Genomic DNA, 26,450 nt, shown 5'->3' on the forward strand with positions numbered 1-26,450 from the left:
CTATTTCCTTTTCAATAGTCTGATGCACAGAGGCCATCAATATGGTCATTATAGATAATCCGCACAAGTCATTCCTAAACCAAAAAGCGGGGTTTAAAAATAAACAAAAAGGGAGAACCCCTGCAACAAGGAAAAGGATTCTACAGTTCCAGGTTCACGTTTAAACATAACTCATCATCTGAATATGGGGTGAAGAAACACACTTTGTTTTTACAATATAAATAGTATTTTTAAAAGGTACTACATATGAATACAGTAATGGTGCTATTTCAGTCAGGACTTGAACATGCAGAGGAAATCCCCCATTGCTCACAACCACTCATCCCATCCCACCCTTCCCCTCCCACCTCCAAAAAAAATCCTCTGCTGTTTAAATTCTCTTTCAATTGCTTTAAATATTTCTCTTGTGGCCTGGCAACATTCTTATTCTTTTATACAAGCAAGTTTTCTCCTAAATCATGTCTTAACCGACAGGAGACAGCTATGTAGGAGTAACAACCGAGGCTTTTAAGAACCTTGCCAATTTTTAAAACTTTTATTAGTCTCAGTTTGTTTTTATTCTTGGAGACATCTATTGAAAACGTCAAAAACTCAGAAATAAAAAAACCCTGTTTCAAACGTCTTACAAACGCGCACGCGTGCACGCGCGCACAGACACGCACACGAAGAAAATAACCCGTAGCAGAGGCAGTAAGAAATAAAGGGAACTCCAATTCTCAAGGGAGAACAAAAATCAAAATAAAAAAAAACAACCTTGCTTTATTCTATCTCCACTCTTTCACTAGGACAGTTTAATACCCACCGAGTCTCTCGAGATGCTAATCTACCATCTGCTAGCCCACAAATCCTTCCCACTTATTCCCTTAAAGATCCAGCTATAGCATTGCTTAAAAACCTCTCCCCAGAACAACGACCACCTTGCAAAGGGGCTTTAAAAAAAAAAAAAAAAAGAGAGAGAGAGAAAGAATACTGTCTCTTTCTGTCCAGTAATTTCAGGGAATTAAGTGGAAAAGATTGCTGTGCAGCCTTCTGGAGAGCTCTGCTATCTCAGAGCGGCTTCTGCCCGGCCAAGGCATTGAGGTGCGTGGTACGATGCGCCCTTGCCCCCCTGCACCCAGACATCGTGGAAGCCACGTCCCCTTCCCAACTCTGCCCTAGGGCTGCCTTTTGCTTTCCCTCTGGACTGACAGAGGTCCTCCAAAGAGAGCGGAAGACTTTCCAGTGACTCCAGCAGGGTTTGGGATCAGGCTCTTTTACAAAACACTGCTCCGTAACAGCTCTTCGACCGGAGGTGACTTTCAAGTGTTCAAGTGGGAGCTGCCCACTCAATACTTTAGGATTTGTTTTTGCCTTTAACGCTCGTTCAATTCTCAGTGAACCGAGTCCAATCAAATGAAGGGCTTGCGTTCCTCTTCCCCAGGAGTGTCTCAAAGGCTCAGTCTTTACTTAAGTAAAGGATGTCACGACAATCAGAGATGTTTGGGGAATTTCTTCTTTAATAGGATAAAAGAAAAACATACAAACACCTCCCCGGCTTCTGTCATGGAATGATTCTCACAACTGTAAGGAGCACAACTCAAAAAAAAAAAAAAAAAAAAAAAAGAGAAAAAAAAAAAAAGAGGAGACAAAGAAAAGAAAAAAGTTCCTATGGGAGACATGCCTACCAGAGAGCTAGAGCAACGCCTCGACGCTCTAGTCTGCCGCGGGGAAGGGGGATGGCTCGTAAAGGAACTAACACAAGAAGCAGCAACAGAACACTTGCCAAAACTGAGTGGCATATTGTAACTGAAAGCCATGCTGATTTTTAACTAGAAAGCAACTGTGATGGCAAAGATGGGGAAGGAAGACGACAAGAATGACCAAAACCTGGCCATTTCTTCCTTAAGTCCCTTCCTGGTGACATGGCAGAAACGCACATATCTATCACATGTCTTTAAGAGAACTAATGGTAAGAAACAGCCCAGCTATGAAACATTTCTTTCCCCATCTTCCCCAGCTTACAAAGAAGATAGTGTTTCTTTACAAAAAAGAACCCAGAACTTTCCAGGACATCTGCTCTTGCTCGCTCTCTCCCCGCTGTAGTATTAGTCACATTTCAGGTGGGGGCGAGGGGGGAGGATTTTGTTTATTTTCTGTTTTAAAGCCATAATCTAGAAAAATGTTTTGTGGAAACTTTTGTTTTCCTATTTTTGTTTGCTTTTTTTTTTTAATAATGCTCATTTATAGAAAACTTCACAAAGGTGACGTCTATGTACAGAAAACACAATTCCAAAGGCTGCTTCAGTAGTCAATGTAATAGCACCTTTAAAGACAAAAGAGTTTGACATATTTTAAAAAGTCATTTCGTCAAATTTTAACCCTTTCCAAGCCTCATAAAAAGGAGCCAGTCACAAAGCTCTGTTAGTACAAACTCTTCCAAAGTCTCCGTGTGAAATGCTGTCTGAAGGTTTTTCAAGCTCCCTACTCTACTGGTCAGCAACGTCTGGCAAAGTAGAGGTAGCGTGCAGCCAGACGGGATTTTCTTGCCGTCCAAACCAAGAGTAGATGAAAGGAATTCACAGCAGGCTATTGCACAAGGATAGTCTTCTATTCCACAGTTTCCTGTTTATTTTTCCGCAGGCTTGAAAAGGGTTAATTTAATATTTTGAATTAATCCTGGTTAAAACATGTTGCTCTGAGTTCCAGGCTGGTACTGTGTCTGCAACAGGCTCTCCATAAAGGCCAAGTAATCTGGGTTTTGTCCGTATTCTTCGGGATTTCTTGAATTCCCCAGCCGGGGGCGCTTGGCTGCTCTCACTTCATCTCCCGAAAATACATCTTCCTGAGGGGCCCCGGTGCTGAGGGACTGCAGGAGACACGAAAGCACAATCATTAGAGGCACAGCAGGACAACAGGGAGAGACACGGGTGCAAACCGTGGAGCCCGCCTGTGCAACAAGACAGCAGGGACAGCAAGCGAACAATTCGGTCCAGAGTATTTCTGTAGAAAAAAAAAATGAACTCCGAAACATGCAAAGCCCACGGCTGAAATGAAAAATTCTGGGCTTCTGAAACCCAGCTGGAAAGAGAAACCCTCCAGTTGCCTTCCTTCTGTACCAGAATATCTTTCACTTCAGCTCCTGCCCTGCCAATTCTCTGTTTACCCCATCCTCCTCTGCCTCTTCAGGTTATTCACTCCTAGCAGAACGCGCAGAGGAAACCGGGGCTTCCCAAAGAAAGCACTTGGGGATCACTGTACAAACAACGGCTTCTGTTCATCACTCTCAAATGAGATGCATTTCTTGGTAGAACTTATTATCTCCTATTGCTTTGTTCCTTTGTTCTGCTGTTCTACATTAAAGCACTGTGAGCATCGCTTCCACAGAGCACAGAATAACACTTCTGGCAGCAGAAAGTATATGAGAAAAGCCTTAGCTTTCAACCAGACTTGAAATTTTCGATTCACTTTCCAGCTCGCATTCCTTTCTCTGGAACTGTTATAAAGCCTGATGTCTCCACCTCAGAGAATATGTTTCTTTCCAAATCCTGTATTTCAGGGCTCCAATATGTTGTCTTTATTATTAGACAAGCTTAAATAAACTGGAATATTGTGCACATCTTAGAAATTAATTCTGAGGTGCTTCTTTGCCACCCCTCACTTCATCTCCCGTCTTTCAACGATAACAAGGTAAATTATTATTAACCTCTAAAATTTATGCCATGAGGTCATATTGAGATAAACAACCTCAAACAAGATGGAGAACCCATCCAGAGCTACATTACAGAAAGCATTTTACAAGTGTTTTTTTGGGGGAAAACCCTTGAAGGTTTCATGCATAAGCAAACAAAAGTTTCCTCCAAATTGCCACCAGTTCTTCCACAGAATTGCCCGTCACCAGGCCATTTCTGACGATGTGCATCTCACACACCTGCTAGTGGCCGCGGATTCACAGGCTCAGCGCATCGCTGGTTGAACTTGGCACAGCAATTCCTATATTCCTAAGGGAAGGTTTTGTCTCATAAGAGAGACAGAAGCCCACAACCTTATCACAGGTTAGCTTTGTGGATCTGTCCCTGTCCTGCAGTGGCTCACATAACAGACATTTCGAATGAAGAAGAGAACTGTATATTCTCCATTTGCGTAGAAACCAGTCTCCTCATTTGTTTAAATGAGATGGCTTTAAAGGTTAAAGCACCACGTTTGAAAACATGCAGCAAGTCTGGAACCAAAAAAGCTATGAAATAAATCCCTCGTATTTTCTAGGCTCAGTAATCCCACTGTATGCAGTTAAAGACAGCCTGATCTTTTAGATTAAGAGCTACGTTCTGAATCTCCTGTTTGGTGAGAAATGGGGGTTTGGTCCCATGTCGCTAATCAGTTCTCCAGAAACCACTTAGCTGCAGACCAATTCACCTCGCCTCTGATGAAAGGCAGCACTCAGACAGAATGGCAGTCCATATAACTAAATTCATATGGTGTAAAATGATACGAACATAATCTTTTAACCAGAGAAAACAAAATTCAGATCTGAACATGCGAAAGGGAAAATCATTTAAATGCTTCTCGAGCGTTTACATCAAGGATTTCTTCTACTCTACGTATTTTGCGAATGACAAGTGGTTTTGCAGCAACAAAAATTGGAGGCTGCATTCAGCTAACGTCTAAACAATACGCTAAGAAAATGTGAATGAGTACTGCAAGTCACAGCCATTCTGCAGTTTCTGTTACTTCGATACCCACCAGGCGAGACTTCACTCTCTTGGGAAGCTCTTCCTCCAAGGTATAAATATCACCACGCTTTACCATTAGTTGGGAACCATCTTCAAACTCGACCTGTGGGGAAGGCAGAAGGTGAAATAAGAGCTTGGCCTCTACATTTACAGTACCCCAACAGTCCGTTCCCAGGCTGTGCCACATACGGTCCCTCCATGGGAATACCAAGGAAGCATCAGGCGCCAGCTCCCGTGGAATCCCCTGCTCTCGGCACTGCACGTCTCTAGGATTGCTGTAGCGCGAGCATCCCTAAGCTGCGTTACGGATGCTGAACCCAGAAAGTGCTGGTTTCAGTGCTGCTCAGGCACCCCTGTCTTATCTGGCCCAAGTGGTTTCATTCAGTGCTCCCGTGGATCCTAAAATGTCTATACTACAGCGGGACCTCTGCTCCCTCCTCCCAGTCAGAGCACTAGAGATTTCCACTGATTTTTGATTCAAATCCTGAAAAAAAGAAGCTTTTCACTTACAACAAAAGGCAGCCCTGTATTCAAGCAATATGGTAATAAGAATTTCTTTCATCTTAAACAAAGCATTTTCACACGTCATAAGGAAACAACTCCAGCTACTAAAATACTTTTGTATTTTAACAAGCAGAAATAGTCAGCCAGGTACAAAAACCGGTGGTAACTCCTCACATCAAACCTTTTTTGCTAAGCACTGATTGTATCATGAATTATGCATCAGACGTTACAAGGAATGTTTATTCATGGAAACGTGCATATAAAAATGTTAAAACTATTAAAAGTTTGTAAGAGATTCTCATTTCCTTTGCTCAAGACTTATTACGTTTTTCTGGATAATGCAGCAGGACGTACACCACAGCTTAATATGGGATGTCAGGTTCAGACTGGACAAATTCAGAAGGAAGAAAGCATCTGTGCTCTGAACTCCTCCTCCTGCGCTGCCCAGGTCTTGCAGCTCATCAGCCGTGCAAGCTCAGCGCTGCCTGCTGAGGTTCTTTAACCGAGCAGCACGCCCCAGCCGGAGTAACGGTGCAGGTGGGAGAACGGGCTTTGACAGGCGAGCTCTGCTGAGCCCTGCTGAGGTGGTTTAAGATGCTACTGGTCCCATTTACTCTCTGGTTTTACAGAGCATCGCTACCATAACAGAGTCAGAAGGGAACGCGAATTACGAAGTTTAACAGCCGAGGCACAAGCAAATTGCTGTCTGCCATTTCCACTACACGAGCTCAACTGCTAACAGAAAGGCAGGATTTGCAACTGAGGGCAGTGCCATCTTAAACCATCACAGGGTGGCGGGACCTTGTTTATTTAGGTTCCCAATTACTGATATGTGTTCGACCCCTGTTATGAACAGACATTAGAGCAAGTTACAAGACAGTCATTTGGCTCCATTTTTTAAAAAAGTATACACGTTTCATCTTAGCACACAAAATACAGACTTAGAGATGTGGACTGGGAAGCTACTGCAAAATAAGGCAAGTTTAAAATGCAAAAGCTAATCCATGCTGTCTTCCTATGAACCCACTTATTTCATAACAGAACTGTTTCTGTGTTTTTAAATATAATCCTATTCCAAAACAGATAAAAGAGATGCACCACAAGTACTGAAAAAGTATCTACATAGGGAATCAATGTGGAAAGCCATTCAGGCTATTTTCCCCATGGAGAAGAGCTTTACTTATAGGTAACTGCATGATTTGAAAAACACAGGCTCCTCATGCATATTTTTCTGTCATCTGGCACTACCAGTGGAATAGCCTGTTTCAAATTATTGTACCTTCGAGAAATCAATGACAATTTCCTATACTGTGATTAAACTGGAAGGGATGCATAACAATAGATCTTTATGAGCTATATATTGTACTTGTTCATAACCAGGGTCACCTCAGATCACATCTTCTCTGAAGCAGTTAACATCCACTATGCCCACCAAAGACCGCTAACTGACAAGGTGGATCTCGTGTGCTCTTTGCACACAGGTATGAAACGCTCTGTGCGGAAAGGACAGAAATCAGAACCCCATTTCAAACAAAGACAAGATATGGGATTTCCTTTGCCTTTTGTCCAGAGGCATTAATATCTTAAAAAAAACACCCAATTATTTGCAAATTTCAGCATATATTTTTCAAAGGATGTGCACAAAGTATACTTTGCAAATCACTATGATTTTCAACTTCTTGGTACCATTTAAAAAGGATGTATTCAAATGAATGTGCTGCATTTTGTAAAACCTTCTGTGCACCAGGTTAAATCTTCCTTTATTGACTGTGACAACCTTCTACAAACAAAAATCCCATATGTGGAACAGACTCAAAGACAAAAAAAAAACCTGGCTGCTGTTTTTCTCACCTTAAAAACAGAGATGGTGAGAGCGTATGAGACTAGAGATTGAAGGTTTCTAATTCCCCACGCACCAGCAGCAGGACATTATGCCCACATGCTGCTGCTGCTTCACAAAGTACCTTCCCGTGACCGGAGGATTATTCCCCTCCTTGAAGCAGTCTCCTGACCCATCGTTTCCCTTAGTCCCCCTCAAAGCGTCAAGGAAAGTTGTAATTATGCAGATATCGACTCATGGGGACCTACGGATGACGAGCTCAGCTCCAGCCACAGGACAGCCATCAGAGAGTAGTTCAAGTAGGTCACTTTTGACCTGAGTCAGATCTGAGCTATGAGGAAAAGGGCAAATTTATTTTATATTTTAAAAGGAGATACAGTGTAGACATATGTCTATCCATACCTCCACAATCTGCCACAGAAAACCTTTACCCTGATCCTATTTTAACGCTATATTCCTCTTTAGACTACCAGCAGTATAAATTTCAGAAGGCAAAATCTCCCTTCGTGACCAGAGCAAGCGTTCAGCACTAGGGAGCTATACAATTCGAGCACCGATCAGACACGTTGACACGAAGTACGCGGGTACTCTTCCACACTCACCTGGTAAATCTGACTGATCTGGGCTGCAATGAACTTGGCCTTATAGATGATCCCATCCGTCCACTGCAGCTGAACCAACTCACCCTCTGGAGGGGGTCCCAACTGGATGCAGTCTCTGCTCTGAAGACACAGAGTGAGAGAGGTCAGACAGCCAACACCAACAAAGCTCAAGAACTAGGTAAAGAGCTGCGTTAACATCACTGCTCAAGGAAGTTGCTACCTAACGCTATAATTAAGTGTAAGAAAGTTTCTGCACTTGTGATTAATTGCAGTCATCTCAAACAAAACCATTAACCAGTGAGAGACCAGAAATAAACACTTGCACCTCCTTCTGGTGACAGCACTCGCTTCTAGCAAACTTCTCATCACAAATCCCAAAACATCAGATCTCCTGTATCAACAAAAACAAGCGGGATGACTTGCTCTGTTTCACATGGTGAATCAATGGCACAATCAGGAACAGAATGCATGAGCTGACAAGTCAGCCTCTTCTAGACATTCCTTCTATTAAGTGAATTCCCTATTTTGAACCAGAAGTGCTTACAGACAATCTGCTTCCCCCATGAATCACACTTGTCAGTTGAAAAATAAGAGATTATTCAACCACAAAACAAAGAGGATGCAACTTAAAACAAACATTGCTTTCTGTTAAGTCATCTGCATATAGCAAAATCACATCTTTGTAAAGGAACAAAAAAATGAAATGAGATCATGTCATAAACAAGAACAGTAATGAAGAGCAGTATGAGTTTTTCTACGCAAGCAACAACTCTACTTTTGAATTCTTTTTAAGTTTTACTTCATTGTTCCACACCAAAGCACAGAGAAGAGGAATGCACGCATTACACTTTGTACTCATCTATAACGGTAATAGTCTCCACAGAGAGCTGCTTACAATAATGCTTTCTGGGTAAACGTTGTCACTGTAGGAACCGTCGTCAAAGTTTACTTCATAGAAAGTCTGCGTTGTCATGCCAATCACTTTACATCTGTAGTAGAGTCCATTCCGGTTCTTTGTGATCACAGTCTGTCCAAGGGTCACCTCCCTTCGAAACGGAATCTGCGTCATAGAGAAAGGGGAATAACTTGCAATTTGCAATCATAAAAGCTGTGACAAAAATACAGGTGCGGAGAAACTGTTCTACAAAAAAAAAAAAAGGAAAAAACAAAAAACCAAATGAAACAAACAATAAACCCAACCAAAACCAAAAAACCAACAAAAACCAAACAAAAACCCCAACACCCCACCAAAACCCAACCCAAACCAAAAACCCAAACCCAAACTAAAATACGTACATTCTGGTTAGCCGCTTTGTGTTTGAAGCAAGTGATGGACACCACGTAGGGCCAGTCATCCGGCTCCATGGGCACGCCGGCTGCGTGGGCACAGGTCACGTGGAAGGATGTGGAGCAGTGCTCGTACGAGCACTGGATGCAGGCACCCGACACTTTCTTCATCCGTTTCCGACAGTACACACATTTCTGAAAAGAAAGACAGGTCGGCGTTACCCAGGCAGTCAACAGCAGCTCTAACGCAACGTCTGGCACCCTGTTACCTGACACGGTGCAAAAGTCCGTACCATTAGTGTCTAGGGCCCAGAAGCCACAGCCAAAAACGGTGATGGTTGCTGCCGAGAGGTCAAGTCCAATACTCCCAGAATTGCCTGTACAGACTTATCTAGAATTACTCCTAAGGCAAGCAACTACAGCAGATACTAACTTATCATTCCCTTGAACGTGACGGCATCTACCAGTAACTCAGCCCTCCAGAACCACGCTGGACAGTGAAGCAGACTTAAATCCAATTTGAGACCGTGCTCACTGGAGGGCTGCGAGAAAGGGAGGGCACCACAGGCACACACACCCCAGTGTTATTAGAGAACTGCTACAGCTCAATACTCATCCTCCTTAAATATACAAAATGTACCTATCTTAATTCAAACAGCAGCTGGATCTTCGCAGATCCACTGCTAGAAAATAATGCTTTCATTTTTTGAAAGAACGGAACACAATAACTGGGTAATAATTTGTTTTATTATATTTAATGGAACATCAGACCTATTATATCTAATAGAATATAATTTTATATAATGGAACAAAAATATCGCATGTTTATTTTACACACATAAACATATCAACCGTAAATATTTTATTGGTATCCATGTCAGATTAGCTATTGTAGATAATTCAGTCACTGTGCTGCAAACAGAAATAAAAACATTGTACCAAGCACCATTATTACAGGGGGAAAAAAGGTATGAAATCTTTCAGTATTTTTTAAACTCCCTTTCTGCAAAGCAGATCCAGTTATTAGGGTAATCTAATCAGACAGCACTTAGGGGGGACAGGGAATCAACTTAGGACTACTTGAAAAAGAAATCTAAATTTTTTCAAGCTAAAAATCATAAGCCTTTTGGCACTGCAGGCTTGGCAGCAAGCATTAGGTGCCAGTGGGAAACAAGATACATTTCCTCGTTCCCTAACAGCACCAAATTCTCGTTTCCAGCCCCTCAGAAATACAGACCAGGTTTTGGGAATCCCAATCTAAAGGAATTTAAGTTGGACCCTTGAGCAACGTTTCCAGGGAACTATCTGGAAACACCATTCTTAGCTTTTAACATTTTAATTCTAGGGAATCTGTCACTGATCGATGGCAGCTTCTTTATCTTAGCTGAGGCTTGGACAAGGCAAATCAGGGAAAAATTAATATCGCACCCATGAGATGAACATGTATTTTACTTGTTAGAATGAACGGCTCATATAAATAAAATCCTAAGAGATATTATATGCCCATGAATCTGACTATACAGCTATGTAATTTATTTATTACAAAGAAATAATTTCCACACGTAAGGAGGAACAGAGGAAAGCAGTAATTTTTAGTGCCCATTTCAGACCAGCATCTCCAAAGCACATTACACTGGTTTGCTCCAGCCACTGCCCCCCACGTTTGGCCACCTGCCTCCCTCCCAGTCCATCATCTAAACATAAATGTCCTATAAACGTCCTGCGATACTATGAATGACAGATTCGTCTCCTCTCTGCAGCGTCTGATATTAAACAGAGCCCTTCTTCCCCTCTTGCACTCTTCATGGCCTCTCCGTTACCTCACTCCCATTAAAGCAGTGCGCAAAGTTTCCAACGTTACAAAACACGTGACCTAAATTTTAGAGATCCGTATGAATTACTGCATCCCATGGGATTACAAACGTAACGTAAGCCGCCCGGTATCACACAATAAGCCAATACAACCCCCAGAAGTACAAATTCACTCTGCTTCTAGGTCTGAGCTAACTTAAAAGTGTACCCTTAAAAATATTTAGAGTGGTATCATATTATAAACTATCCAGTACATGCAAAATAAGAATTGCCAAATTTCAGTGTTATATTTGTGTTACCATAGCTAAGAGCCCGGGCCCCACTTGTGCTAGCTACAGCACACTGCCAAGACACATAAAAGACCTCTCCCTCTCCAAAGACCATGTCTCTCTTCCTTGAAAGCAAAACGTGCAAAAGAAAGGGAGGTGCATTCTTCCCGATTTCTGTGCAACACCACCCTCCCTGACTGGGGTCTGCCCCCCACGTCTGTGAAATAAGTCAAATTCCCTTCCCGTGCATTAACTGAAGTCAGTGTGTTTACACCAAAGATTAATTTGGCCTTTTTTACTTAAACTAACAAAAGCCAGGAAATTCAAAGCCAGGGCCTTAGTGTTGCCAGAATGTGTTTTTTAGTATTTAATAAGCTATGCCTTTATCGCTCTGTAAACCATGTTCAAAGGCTAGATAAGCAGCACAGCAAAGTGCACAGCAGGAACCCAGCACTGAAAGCAAGTCAATAGCAATGAGATCTCATTATTAAACTGTCAATACCTAATTCTCCCGCCAGCAGGGACAACTGCTGATATACAGTGTGCTCAATGCTGCCTCTCGAGGGAGCATTAACCCTCCAGTATCAGGAATCTGCCTTTATTGATGCAAACTGGATTCTTCCAAGCCAGAAGGATTAGCATGCACCTAACGCCACTCCAGTGGCAAGACAAAACTCCTTGTGACAGGCAAAAGAGCTGCACCAACGGAATATTCAGAGCAAATATGATCAAAGGATAAAGAAAATTCTGAGCTACAGTGAGACCGACATCTAGAAGATGGTGGAAGGAGCGAAAACGTAAAAGATCTGGAAGCGTGGGAGATGGGACGGACAGAGGCACCGGTGCCAAGTGCTGTGGTAGAGCAGCACATGTCGATTTAAAGACATTTTCTGTGGGAGGGGAGGCAGCAGGAAGAGAGAAGGTCTAAAGCACAGGAGAAAAATCTTCAGAATAAATGCACACCGGAGAGTCGGGTCATAGCTGAGAGTAAGAAATGGGCTGTCTCCTGCATGATGAACACTGCAATTCATTTACTCCACTGAGGAATGACAGCTAATTATTCCAAATTTCCACGTCATAAATAATTTACGCGCACAGGCCCCTAATACACCATTCATCAGGAAGCATGCAAACTGCATTCTTTAAAGTGATGCAATACCCACAAACGGACGGAAAAGTCCGTGCTTGCAAGGGGAGGCCTGGTGCATGCTCAAAGAAGAGGGGATACTCTTTACACAGATCACTGGAACTGCTTGTTACCTCAGCCCTCCCACAGGAACTTAAAACAGTACAAACATATTTTAAAAAAATCAAAAAAATAATCACAGATAACCTCTACCCCTTTCTTTCCTTCATTACCTTCATCCATTCACTTCAACTCTCCTCAACATTCACATCATTCCTTCTCTCCTTTTCCAGCTTTTTCAGCAAAGGCCATCTCTGCAATTTTATCTAGTACTGCATCAACTCCATCATTGCCGAAGTCATCAGATCCATCACCACCACCTTTTAGTCACCTTCAGTTTATCTTCCTAAATGCAGCTGCACACCTCCAAAAAGCAGACACCCCCCTGCAACTCCTCCGCTGACTCCTCGCGTGCTCCATGAATCACCTGCCAATTCCTATAAAGAATCCGAAAACTCTCCACGATGGCTCGTGAGTGTGTTTCTCCACACAATCTTATCCAATTTAAATTTCCTTTGTACTTCTTCACACACTACACCAACACTGCTGCTATAGGCACCACTCTCTTTACATTCTGCCATCCAAATTAATTTTTTTTAATCTTTACCTAGTTCATAACTCTAAAACCCATTTCGATTTTAGCTCAAGATAATTTATTTGCTTTCTTTCCTGTAGCAAACGACACTCACAAAGCCACAATGTATGTGGTGACAACTGTTTTCAGCAGACATGGAGGGTGCGTGCATACATACTGTAAAGGCGTTCACAAGTAGAGACCAACAGAGCAGCAAGATTTTTATAATCAGTCTAAATACAACAATACTTACCTGATGGCATTCTCGAACACAGAGTAACGAGGCTGAAAGTCTACTTCTCACATCCTAACAGTTGAGCTAGCTGCATAGGGGCACCAGACATCTTACAGAGGGATCACGCTGGCACGCTGACAGAAGCTCAAGATCAAGACCTGAACCTGGGTCCAAAGCTACCTGGACTAGCCAACGTGCCAGTCGTGACAGATCCTGGCAGAAATAAAACAGCATTACACCTCTAGAAAAGTTGCTCTGATTACGATGAAGCAATGTGCAGCACCAGCCATGCTAACGCTTTCCAAGCAAAGTGCTTAAAGCCGGGCTTTGACAAGAACTGAGCTACAAGCCAGGCTCTTGCTAACTTCAACATAAGGAATAGGTGCCTGTAAATGACATCATTAGACTGTGTAAGTCAAGGTACTTCATATAAAAATTCTCTACCTTTCCTGAGACATGAGGAAAACATGAGGTGCGAATGGAATACAACACTGAAGAAATCAACAAAACCATAAAGCTTTAATTCAGGAACGGAACAGGAAGATGTGTCGTAGGTCTGTGCAGAGGCTTTGGATGGCGTAGCCAACGCTTCGGAGCAGACTGAAGCAACAGAGTTTTATGTACGTTAATACTGCCCGGGCTCTACAGTACTGTAAGGTAGCCACAGAAGAGTTAAAGAATTAAGTCATGTTTCCTTGTGAGGCTCCATTAAGCAATAAAAGCGAGTCTTGGGTAAAAGGATTTTTAGCCCATCGTTACAAGTGCTGGTAATGAAGACGATGCATGCTGGAAATGTCAGATGATCCATAAAGAACCACTGCTGCAAGATTTATCACTCTCACAACACACTGCTCCATCACTCCACCTGAATAATGAATGCTTTTTACATTCACATTTGTGTACAAAACCCATTTGCACAACAGAGAAATAACTCGGGAAGCAGACAGAGATTCTTCCTAATCTCTCATCCAGGCCCTGGCTGGGCTGCCTGCACTAAATAGCTGCGCCGTTAACAAATACATCAACGCTAACCGATGTATCACTGCTACATCACCTTCCCCCGTACCACATTCCCAACTGTCGCCAAGCTGACTTCTGTACGAAAAAAGCAGCAAAAGCACAATATATTTTGCAATAACACACTATAGTGATGGGGCATTAACTAACATTAAGATTAATTGCTCTGAGCTAATGAATCATCCATTACTAATCCCTCAGATGAGGCTATGCAACTAAATAACAAGCTGTAGCTGGACTTTTATTAAAATCTTTGCAGAGTCTCGCCTTGCAGTCCTGGCCACAAAGAAACGTTTATTAATTTCTACATGAGATTTCTTGATAGAAAAAGAGAAATATTGTGAAGAAAGACGAATCAAATTACAGCTGAACAAGGCAGCAATATGTCAGCTTCTTTCTAGTTACCACGTCCCTTCGCGCTCCCGCTATGCAGTACTGTCGGTAAGTGAAGCTTTCAGGTAGTTTAGACCTGATTGCCCTGTGGGTAAGCGTCCGAGGCTCTGCCCAGGGTAAGAGCACACTCCCAGAGAGTAAAGGCAGATCTGGTAATCACAACTTGTTTGTGTGTCAAAGCACTGAGACAGCACCTCAGAAGACATCCAAATGATACAGCTTCCTGGTGCATTTGTTGGAAATAAGAGCGAGAACATCGCCTCCAATCTCAGCTACTTTATGATCCCACACAAATTTTTTCTGTTTACTTAAAGCCTTTTTCTTTTTTTTTTGTGTCTCTTGTTCACAAACACTCTCTACAGGTAAAAGACACCTACCAGTTTCCATCTCTGCTCTGGAATAGCACTGATATCCACAGGATGACGCTCTATTACATTGAGAAAACGGGCCTCGGGGACAGCAATAGCGCAGATTATATGGATCCACCTGGAAAAAAAAGTGAAGAGACAAATCAGAGTCTACCATTATTTGAATTAAATACTCAAGAGGGCAGTTAACATTTCTCTGACTCCCTCAGTATCAAGGCATATTTATGGTGGTTGGCAGCCTTGGCAACATTACCAACTGATTGTTAATCATGGTCGTACAAGGTAAATGTCTCTGGAAAAACAGGGATCAACCTTCTTATGCATCTGATCTTGCATGATACTAAACATTCTCTAAAAATACTTTTCTCTGAGAATAAACCAAATTTAAGTGTTCAGAGCCATGCTCCCTCTGCTATTGAGAAGGCTGGTGCAGAGTGTAAGAGTACAGTTATTCAAGCTCATCCTGCCAAGTTAGTGAGTAGCAGTTACCTCCATAACGCCTAAATTAGTTGTCACACTGAGCATCAGGACCAAACTCACAACACTAGAACATTAGATGCAGTATAGAAGGACAAGATATTTAAAATCATCCCTTACCGCCCATCAGTGGTCATCTGAAGAGCTCCTCCCCTGAGATTACACAGGCAACATTCCTGCAGGAACAAAACTCCTTCAGATCTGGACCAAAAAGCTCTGCCAGACTGCCTGTCTTTCCCAAAAAATGACTACACCACATCTGGGATGCAAAGGCAAACTGTACCCTCCCACCACCCATCTCTGCTGAAGGATCTAATTAATTCCCACAGTAGGTTTTCTTTTGTCTCCCGAAGAGCAGATGCTTACCGCTGCCCATGCATTGGCTGAGCACCGCGAGCAAGACCAACTCTCGTTCACCAAGTCTGGACGTATTCCGTAACAGCCTGAAAGAAACAAAGTCATATCTTTCAGAGTTTTGCTAACATATCTGTAGTATTGACTTGTTGACTTTTCAATTTAGAAGCATCTTTGCAATCAGGTGTAGCATTTGAATAACTATATTCAATAGTCTAGGCTCAGACAAAAGCGGTAAGGAAAGTCATCCTTGGGAAGGGGGGCAGAACTTGGGACAAGCAAGTCTAAAAATGAACAAACAAAAAACCACACACAAGTAACCCTCAATATTTTTCTTCCTCTTTTGTAAGGACTACAATAGTAGTACTTTGATCCTTCAGGCAGGAACAGGGCTCAAAAGTGATGCTACTCCTGCTGGAACGCACTTGCACATCAAAACAGTTAAGACCACTGAATTTTAGCATGATTGAAGCAGTCATCTTCGCTAAGTGGTATTATGAAGAAGGACAAAACCACTAATATTGCAAGGAAATTAAATACATGCATTTCACATATTTAACAGTATTTAAACTAATAATAATTTCCTGTTATATGAAGTGTTAGAAACATCTGACTTTACAGAGCGTCAATGACTGTAATATGCAAGCACCAAATCCTCCTATGTTCTTCTCTGCAGCACCAAAATAGGAAACTGGTATTATACTCATTATAAAGACAGGGGAATAACACCAAAAAAGCTCTTAAAACTCTGTAAAAGGCACTGAGGTTTGCCACTGAAGACAATAGGGACAAGACATACAAATACTTTTGAAAAATTGGATCTACGCGATTCCTGCAAGCTTGCAAAGAAAGCCTGTAGCAGAAAATTAAACATACCACAAATTGCTGGCCAGCATCCTAGCTAACATCATCTCATGGCCTTCACCTATCCTAACAAAACTGAACATAAAATCTCAGCTGGAGTGTCTCCAATTACTGAATTAAACTTAAAAGAAGTTATTCAGAAAGCACCAAGATTGCCACAATAACCAGATTTATAAAAATCATCCACTTAACCAGATAAACATTATGTCAAAAAAAGTCAATAATATAGATCCACAGCTGTCTTCCCCATCTGAAGTCTCTTTTCATCATATGGCAAACCAAGAAAGCAGATTCAGCCCAGTCCTGGAAAATGGGCAGGGGTGTTGAGTCTAAAAAACTGGTCTGGAAACTGAGCTGAAAGAGGACAGACACCCTGCACTGAAATACTGCTGGAGCTCACAACAGCGTAGAAGAGGCTGAAATTTCAGCATTGATTTCTTGCTTCAGGACCACAGGTAGCTGGACTATGGAATCTGAGGGGAGAAACAGTCACGTTTACTGAACATCAGACCATCCCGTAACGATGATCCTAATGGAACAAGAAAAGTATGCTCTTTTTATGGATTTTGTCAACACCTTAAGAGCCCAGAAACCTTCACAAAAGCTTTCTTCTCTGTACGTCCTTGCTGTTGTCCTAACCTGGCACAGCTGGGCGAAGGCACTTCTCAATAACAAGCAGACTGCCAACTGGTTTTACAGCATGCTGCCAGATTAACCAAAATACACCTCAACACTGCAATCCTATAATAAAAGCAAATGGATTCTCTGCAGCAAAGTCAAAGGAATATCACAGTCTAGAAGTACAAACAGCGACAAGGAAACAACAAGACACTGGAGACCACATCAGACTAGATTTAACTTCTGTCCTATCCTCAAGGGTATAGCACAGCCAAAATAGAAAGCTAATTTCTCTACACCCTGTCTGAGACTGCGGATTAACATCACTTTGCCCACATCCCTCTATCCCTAAATAGAATTTTGCCACTGAAACCAGCAGACTAGTCTATTGAAGACATATGGATGTACAAGATGCAGCCCTTCTGTTCTGATCGCTACAGAGATCGCAATTTGTGAAGTAAGAAGGCAGTCTTCATCCTCACACTCACTCTGCCTCGTGTGCTCTTATTAGCCAGAAGTGACCATAATCACGGATGCAGTACAGAAATAAAAGTTGCATTCTAGTTCTCCACACGAGACAGTCGCGCTGAGCTGCACGGTGACCTGCGGACTTTAAAATTGGAACGACAAAAGTAATTCCAGATGATGCAAGTCAAATAAGTTTTCCCATCTGTCAAGATCAAACAGCTGAACAGTAATTCATCACATCTCCTAGTACAAGTGCAAATGTTAACTAGATGTCCTACAATCCACAGTGAAGGTACACCCTACCAGGATTAATCAGATCTTCTTTTAGACATAACTATCAGGGCAACAAACAGACATATGTTCCTTTTTGTAATCAAGTGCCATTCCTACAAACAGTAACACGGACACTAATAAAATATATCCCAGAAAGTATTCCATAATCTCTGATGCATGCAAGAACGATACCACCTTACCCAGCAGACCAATATCTGAACAAGTGAAAAGAGTGCGATCGGCTTTGTGATTTCTGCTTTATTACAAAAAATGAAAGATAACAAAAGAAAGGATCTTTTCTGTGAGACAGAGAAGAATCAGCCAACAAAACAAACAGTAAAAAAGAGTATTTGTGTGTATTTTTAAGACCAGTGACTGCCAAGATGGATTTGGAATACACGCACATACTAGTACCCGAAAATGAAAAAGCGGGAGTGACGGGTAGAGCAAGCACACCCAGAAGGAATTCAAATATAGGCAACATACAAAGGAACTGTGAGTTTCTCAATACCCAAAACAGCTCGGTGAAGAAGGAAACACTCACTAGCATGAACCTGCAGGCAGCATTTGGCACAGGATATCAAGGGACTGGTTCCATCCTCTCCAATATATGAATTCGAAGGAAGGGGCTCTGTGTTTTCTCCACTTGAGGTAAAGCACATCTCCGGGATCAGAGGCTTGGTCTTTTGTCCGCACTTAGAAAGGTGGACGAAAGAGGTGGTCTCTCCTACAGAGACTGGGACAGCTTCTTTATCCATCTGTAAGGACTTAAAGAGAAAATATCATCATATGGAATCGCCTCTTCCCTGGTCACAATTTTAACCTTAGTGTCAGAGCACTCCCCTTGCAAAAAAAGTCATCTTCTCATGCACAGCCCCACCCCTGCCTTTTGCTCATCTCTTCCTTAGGCCTGTACTGGGATCTGTAATTTATTTTGAAGGCTCAAAGAAGCATTAGAATAATGAGAAGCTTTCCTTGTTTTTCTTCTGTAAAAATCTAAAATCCTAAATTGCAGCTGAAAACACCAGGGAAAAAAAGAGGAAAATATTAATAAAAGCAAGACCTTCCCTCCCCCTCTCCCATCCTTCTGGCATCCTTCCCTACTCTTTCTGCAAGAATTTCTCCAGAAGGACATTTCAAGGTTTCTGGTAGCAGACCAGAGTTAAAACCAATGGATTAAACCAGCCCAGCTGTACCCAGTTTTCCTTACAACCATTATACAACAACATCCAGCAATCAGAACAGATATTTTATTTTCAGCCTGTATAATAAATCAAGAGATTTTATTGAAGGGGGAGGTGGGTTCTGCTTTTCTCAGAAAAAGCTTCCAACACATATATATGCATCTAAGGCACATATTCCTAGTGGACACACAAAGCCAGATTTGGCTCTATAAGCATGCAGGAACAAATCAATACACAACTGGGCAAATAACTAATTCATCTGATAAATTTTGCCTTTCTGCTCATAACATATCCCAAAGCGTATTGGTAGTTTCCAAAAAATGATGTATGTGCTTACTCAGTAAATTTTTATTTTGCTGCTTGTTTGCATATATTTGGAAGCGCGGCCCATATCTAAACAAGAGCGATCACATGCCCAATATGGCACTGCTTCTCTGCGTGAAATAATGTTTGCAGTACAAAGCTCTTCATGTGTGATTTTAAAAACGAAAGCTGAGAAAGCCAGAGAAGCCAGGAAAGACAACAAAAAAGGCTCCATCCACTGCCTCTGCCAAATCCAAACACACTTCTTTGGTGTGCAAATTTGTATGAGCCTTCTTTATTATTCTAAAGGTCTGCATCATAACTTACACAGTGGCCACCACTCAGTACCCACCACCGACGCGTCCATCTGAGCGGTATCAGGAATTACCTGGTTATACGGGTAAAAGAGGGTACAGACAGCACAGTATGGCTCGCTCAGGGCAGCAGCTGCATTGAATTTTCTTTCAGCTGGGAAATTATGTGCTTTATTCTTCCACTGGAGGGAAAGTAAAGATTTCAAAGCCTCTGGGTCACTCATATCTTCCTCCCCAGAAAATGGAAATGTTTCTAGAAAGAAAAAAAATCCCCAACAATGCACAGTCAGTAGAGGCAAACACAGCAAGGCAGGCTTAAACAGCTAATGTTTCGACAACACAAGAAGTTCACTAAATAAGAACATTCAACTTGTCCATGGTTCCTCACATGTGTATGCCTCAAATACTTCCTTAAATGGATATAAGCCCTGCTTTATGGGTAGGACAGACAAGAGAGAGACACCGATAACCTAATGGAACTGGCCACAAGGAAGAAGAAGAGAATCTAGATTTACTGCCTTCGTAACTCTCTCCACTTGCCAGCTGTGGAAACCTACAGCATCCTTTTAATGAAGCCAAGTTCAAAATGCCTGATGCAAGAGCAAGGAAATCCCCCCGTCCTTTCTCCAGCTGGGAGCTGCATTCCCTGGAAGACACGCACGCGGTTCGTGCTGGTTTGGTTAGGCCAGCTCCCAGTTCCCACTGGTCAGCAGCAAGTTTGTTTCAACCTTCCCAAAGTGCATCCCATACCTGTTTCTGCAAACACAAACCTTGGCCATGAGAATATTCCGGGTTCAAGTTTTCATTTTACTTTTCTGCCGCTGCTTCACAGCTACTTCCATCAAGCACACACCACTAAGCCTTCAATTTGTATTCACCACCACCTTTTCTTCTGCCAGAGCTCCGATAGGTACTGCTTGTGCTAATTAGTTTGCTAATTCTTTGTTTTTACAAAACCTTTAAAAGGCCCTTGGCATTTTATGATTAAACCACCGCAGAATCCATTTGTGTCAGTTTGGGGGTTCAAGCTTCTTACCATTCCTCATTAAGGAAGTTTGAGTCACTCTAAGTGTTAAATTTTCCACACAAGACTAAGTGTAAATCACTCATTGCACTGTCAATCTGCAAAGTTTCCAAAAGAACAGCTTTGGCCAGGGGAACTCAAAAACGTCTTAGTGGAACATTATTCCCAGAGCTCAGCACATCAAACCAAACTGTTGGCTGCTTCACTGTTAATTACTGGAAATAATGTTAATGTTAATGTTCTGCTCTCAACAAGCCTAAGCCTCCTCCCCATTTCTACCTCCCTTTTAAGATTTTCAGACTCTTAGGTTACTAGAAAGGATAAAAGGAACACTAATGGCTAAGTTTACATCTCAGATCTTAAATGTTCCCCCCAACTAATCCGATATATATTTGCCAGACAACGTGGGAAATTCTATTGCGTTTAATTAATCAATCCTTTTTTGAGATGACGAACACTGTCTGTGTATATCTGTCATGCTTCAAATGACGGTTACTTCCTAAAAAGTGTCTTTGCTTTCTTACTATATTTTTGTCTTGGACTAAGACTGGTATCCATAGGCTAACAGTAACAGCTAATACCATCGCCTTTTCCACAACGCTGCATAGGATTCTGCGGGAAAGGGAGACAAATGGGAACAGCCTTGCCAGCGGGCGAGTTAGGCTTTCCTTCCTAGAGGAAGGCACTGCTCCCGGCAGGAGCCGACTGCCAGTTCAGCGTGTGCCAGGCCAGAGCTGGCCCTCGTAACAAAGCGGGTTTACAAGGACGTGTTCTACAGCCTTAACTTCAGCTAGACGGGCTTACGTGTCCACGCCTCGTGTAAGGCACAGACAAAATTTAAAAAGACCAGTGACCTCGGGTATGCACACTGATACTTTCAAGATGTCTTAACTTTCAAAGCCAAGCTCACCCCTCACTTTTTGAAGAAATCAAGCACCTTTAATGACATTTTAAGACATAAGCCAAAAACTAAACCACATGCTTCTCCGAATCTTAGTCGAAGCACATCAGGAGACAGGCAAGGATTTAGGATACCAGCGAGATCAATGAACCCAGCATCATACTGCAGCGTGACAGTGTGAGGAAAAAAAGGAAACGGCTGTTGTACGTTATCATCACCTTCACTCAGCCCAGGATGGATTCTAGGTGAGACACAGCATTCAGCATGGCTCCTACGTTTCAAGCAAGTTATACACAAGTAGAAAAGGCTAACAATTTTTCTCAACTGAATCTTAGCGTAGCATATGCATCCTTTTAATTTGCATGCTCACTCTTCCTCACTGCAGCCTCCAGATCATCCTTACACATTAGCCCTGAAAAAGCAAGGAGTGCACAGAGCTGCTTCTATTCCCTGGCGGGGAAAAGAAGAACTTGTTTGATGAGATTTTGCCCAACAGTGCTGTAAATCAGTCCCCAAGAAATGCCAGCTTTCACAGAAAGTTGCTCCTGAGTCAGCCAAAGTCCCCGTACACCATCCAAAAAGTCAAAACAGCGAAAAGAATCTGTCTAATGAGGATCCTTCAGCACAAAGTTTGTTGCAAGGTCTCACACCAAAACAAGATAACTAGTCTCAACTGCCCTTCAACGCTTCACTCCACATTACACATATGCAAGACATCGAATGCATCATCCTTGGTAAGGAAACGGAGCTATGTATGTACAGAACATCCCCTTCCTACACAAAGTTTGTCTAAAATCAATGGATATATTCTCTGAAGGGAAGGGAACAGGAAAGAGTTGCCCTTTTGAATGCAAAGTTCTAAGTATCTTGAAAGTGAGAGGTAAGATGTTTTTGGGCCTTTTTTTTTTTTTTTCCCCTTGGTCCAGACTGTTATTGGCATTCACGGTGACTGGAATGTGGGAAAAGAAAAATCAGTGATGTACAGTTATGCACTGAGAGACTTTCTAATTCTCATTTCTGGATCTGCCAAGAAAAGTTGGATCCCAACGTTCACATGAATTAAAAAGCCAACCAAAAAGTTAGAACTAACTTTCCCCATACACACATAACAGCAGACCTAACCTCCACCACCCTCCGAGGTGAAGAGATCTCATTTTAATGCAGTATCTAAGAAGAAGCTTTTACTTTAAGATGTTATTTTCTGTGAACTATTTTTTTTCCCTTTGCCCAAAATGCTGCCTCACTCTGCAGCCAGCAAAATATTTTTCTTGACAGAAAAAAGGGTGGGAGGTGAGAAGGGACACCTCCCACAGATGAATTTTGTTTCCAGCTGGGTTATCAAAATGGGAACATGCTGCATTTTCTATCAGTTAAGTGTAACACAAAAAGTTTGAGGCCATCCAGTTATGTTAACGGCTTCAGCAATTTTTCAGATCAGACAAGACATACAAGCATTCCTAATGCTAGTGCACTCACCCTCATCGCTTGAGGTCTCCTGTTTAACCACCGACAACGGGGAGCGGGTTGGTGGTTTGCCCAGTGGATGACGACGACTCTTTTTTATCTCCATCTTCATTTTTGAAAAAGCAGAAGCAGTCTGTAACAAACCAGAACAAGCTAGATGGGAACCCCAAAAATATCCTGGCAAGCAAGGGAGAGTACAGGACAACAGAGGCAGAACCCTTGTCATAAAAGGTTCTTGAATTTATACAGCAAACTTTCCACTGCCTTTTGGCTGCAATCAATAAAGCCTTCCAAGCCAATTACTGTAGCAGATAAAGTCAACGCTATCTCTTAAGATGTCGGGTAAAGGTAAACTACAGTGTTTTTTCTTAAAATCAGAACAGCCTCAGGACAGCTTCAAGCCTGCCAATTCCATTAGCTTATGAAAAGTCTGGTCAATCACGTAAACAGCTAGGAACTCTAGCACAAAAATTATGTACAGAGCATGTAGGACCAGAAACATTTTACTAGAACATTACAGCGCATTTTATGACAAGTATATTTATATTGTACTGTACCCACGGCCCTGTATACCATCCAACATTGCGAACACTGCCTGCATCCTAATCACAGGGCTCTCGGTCCTCTTTGGTGATGGGCACTGAACGCAGTACAGGCGAGTTACTCTGCACGAGGAACCGACAGTACCACGTGCCTTGGTTCACAAACATGAAGACAAGCAGCAGTGCTACAGCATTAAGAATGAAATCCAAGTACATTCCATGTTACACAGGAGTGAGCAGAGATGAAGGTATTTACGGCAGCCCATCATAGCGGTTTTTTCCTCTCTAGTCTGCAGTTGTTATCTTACAAAAATTTACATGAAAGGTATGCTAATTGTGCCTCGCCGGTACGGCAATGCACATTTCGCCCTATCCCCGTAACTTCTAATAGTGTTTTGCCATTCTCTTGGCTCTTTGAGCAGCATCATGCAGGAAAACAGAGCTATGTAATATTGCTCTGACTTGCTGCTAATTCCTGAACATTTTCCTCCTTCCTCTTTTAGAAACTGTCCTCAGGAAAGCACTCTCCAAGGAAAAAGAGATGCCTGTGACAGATTACATGCCATAAACTGTACTGTCCACGAGAAGTTTTCTGCAAATTTTTCCAATTCTAAATCTCATGATGGAAAAGATCCCTAGGCAACACTATATAGCAGGCCAACACCTGGAAGCATAAAGCACATGTTATCAGCTGGAGAAGTCAGAAACAAGGGGGGATAAGTCTCGAAATGTTGGTGTGATCCAAGTCCCCCTTGGGATTGTTTGGTTTTACCACTAGCAGAATAGTTGCTCTGCAGCAGACATTTGCTTGTGCTGGGTCTTCCTGCCTAGTGCGTGGGACAATCATTTCAGTATTATCGCTACTACTAAATGATAATACATTTCAGTATTATCGCTACTACAGAAAAAGAGATTTTCTGTTTTATCTTTTGAAGACCATAACAAGTTTGATTAATCAGCCAGCATCAATGCAATGATGGACTGAACTGTGAGAAAATCATCAATCTCTTCCTGTAAAAGCACTCTATGGCTCTCCAACATGGCACTATTCCACTGGAGCACAAGTCAGGACTCCTCTCATTCCAAGTTTAGTCCTCAACTTGCTGCTTAAAACTAGCAAATCTTACAGTCACCTCCTTGGTCATGCATACCTGTAAATCACTGACCTCTGTAGCGACCTCGGTATTTTCTGCTTCTGCATTCTCCTCCTCCTTCACAGGGATTTCCATAGGGACCGTCTGCTCCCGCCAACTCGGACTCTTTTGCGTGGCAAACTGCTCAAACGCCTGCTGGCAGGACATGCGCTCCTTGTCAAACACCACCTTTTTGGTCCGTGGAACCACGTAAAGCATGGGAATGATCGGCCGAGGTTTGAAGTCATCTTCCTCAACTGGTGCCTCCGAGGGCTGGACAATGTTCAGGGGAGCTGGGGGCAAGCTCTTCTCTGCTGTGGACGACGTGGGTACTGCTGGGGGTACTGGTGGCCGTGCTGCTGGCGCCTCGTCCTCTGCCAGCTGCTGCTGTGGTGCAGGCGGCGGTGGCAGCGGTGGCTGCTGCTGCTGCAGAGGGGGCTGAGGCGCTTGCAGATGGTGCTGGTGTTGATGGAAAAGGTGCTTCTTCTTCCTCTCACCTTTTACTTTCGGAGGACGGGCCTTTACTTTGCAGTCACCTGTGTCAAGATAATAGGCAACATTTAGCTTCATATGCTAAGGTTTCTGGGCATTTAGTATTTTTCTCCTTTCATCAAAATGCTCCAACGCTGGGCTAACATATTACATTATGGTATTATTCTCCCTTTCAAACAGGCAGACTGAAAGCTGTAGACATATTCAGCTGTACTTCAGCACTGACTTAGCACAGCCCACTTCAGAAAGAAAAGACTTGTGTCGTTTCTATGGACTATTTAATTCTTGACTGGAACAGAAAGTCTGCCAAAATGAATGTTGCCCGGAGGGAAAAATATCTAAACCCCTAAGAAACTGGACAACGTGCCAAACAACGTGTAATATATTACATTAGCCTTGACTCTGTATTTCAAGTTTTCTGTATCAGCAGTCTCTGAAGTAGGGTGTGCAAAACCATCCACTGGGGTGCAGGAAGAAAATATTTTTGTACCATTAATAAAGAAAATAAAATACATCTTTAAAATAGTACTTTATCTCTGTTTAATCTTTTTTAAAATCTCTATGTGTATGTTTTATACTGTACCTAGTATTTTAGCACAGTAATACATATACAGATTTTATAAATAAATATACATATATCGGGACGTGTGCTCAAAATAATATTTTTGCTGACAAGGGGGTGCAATCAAAAATGTTTGGAGACCACCGTTCTGTATCACTAGTTTGCCCTAACCTCTGGACCACCCCCATTTACTGCTCCCTCCATTTGCAAGCATAGCTCTTATCTATTACTGCATGTCAATGCATTCAACAGCCGTAGGAAATGAAGAATTGAACAAAGACACCTGAATCATTATTACCAAAAAATTTCTACTGTAAGGTCTTTTAAAAAGATGCCTTTAAAGCATAAATCAAGTACAGCGCTGAACAGCCTATTACAGACACGATGCCAGCACTGGTTACGGAGACATCCTTTCCTAACACTTGCTCCATTTGTCCTTGTTTCTCCTAGCTTACTGTCATTCATCTTATCTGCATGGTGCTGCAGGTCCCTTGCATGGCTGTGACAACAAAAACACTTCTTGAACAGCTAGACGTCTCAATATTTTTACCAGAGGCAGTAACAAGCCATAAAAGTCTTCCCCACCTACCTTCCCAATATAACTCTGTTAAAGACTCTGTAACTCTGGGTATCCACACAGTCTGATTTTACAGCAGTAATTAAAATTCCTACTGGCCATTG

At 42.3% G+C, this 26,450-nt stretch overlaps 1 protein-coding gene across 3 annotated transcripts in view; it reads right to left on the reverse strand.

The window, feature by feature from the left end:
• Nucleotides 1–547: 547 nt before the first annotated feature.
• Nucleotides 548–26,450, reverse strand: part of KDM4B (lysine demethylase 4B) — a 92,892-nt gene continuing 66,989 nt past the window's right edge. For 2 of the 3 annotated variants that reach the window (XM_082331076.1, XM_082331074.1), the window contains 12 exons: nucleotides 24,734–25,251; nucleotides 23,053–23,173; nucleotides 19,726–19,904; nucleotides 18,395–18,617; nucleotides 15,640–15,716; nucleotides 15,394–15,449; nucleotides 14,806–14,914; nucleotides 8,952–9,137; nucleotides 8,551–8,715; nucleotides 7,656–7,775; nucleotides 4,720–4,812; nucleotides 548–2,845 (listed from right to left, as the gene is read on the reverse strand). In XM_082331076.1, the coding sequence (XP_082187202.1) occupies nucleotides 2,660–2,845; nucleotides 4,720–4,812; nucleotides 7,656–7,775; nucleotides 8,551–8,715; nucleotides 8,952–9,137; nucleotides 14,806–14,914; nucleotides 15,394–15,449; nucleotides 15,640–15,716; nucleotides 18,395–18,617; nucleotides 19,726–19,904; nucleotides 23,053–23,173; nucleotides 24,734–25,251 (2,033 nt within the window). In that variant the 3' untranslated portion in view covers nucleotides 548–2,659. The remainder of the gene's footprint in view (nucleotides 2,846–4,719; nucleotides 4,813–7,655; nucleotides 7,776–8,550; nucleotides 8,716–8,951; nucleotides 9,138–14,805; nucleotides 14,915–15,393; nucleotides 15,450–15,639; nucleotides 15,717–18,394; nucleotides 18,618–19,725; nucleotides 19,905–23,052; nucleotides 23,174–24,733; nucleotides 25,252–26,450) is intronic. The other variant, XM_082331075.1, reaches the window with a different exon arrangement.

Source organism: Platalea leucorodia (genome assembly GCF_965183815.1).
Source record: "Platalea leucorodia genome assembly, chromosome: 21".
NCBI lineage: Eukaryota > Metazoa > Chordata > Aves > Pelecaniformes > Threskiornithidae > Platalea > Platalea leucorodia.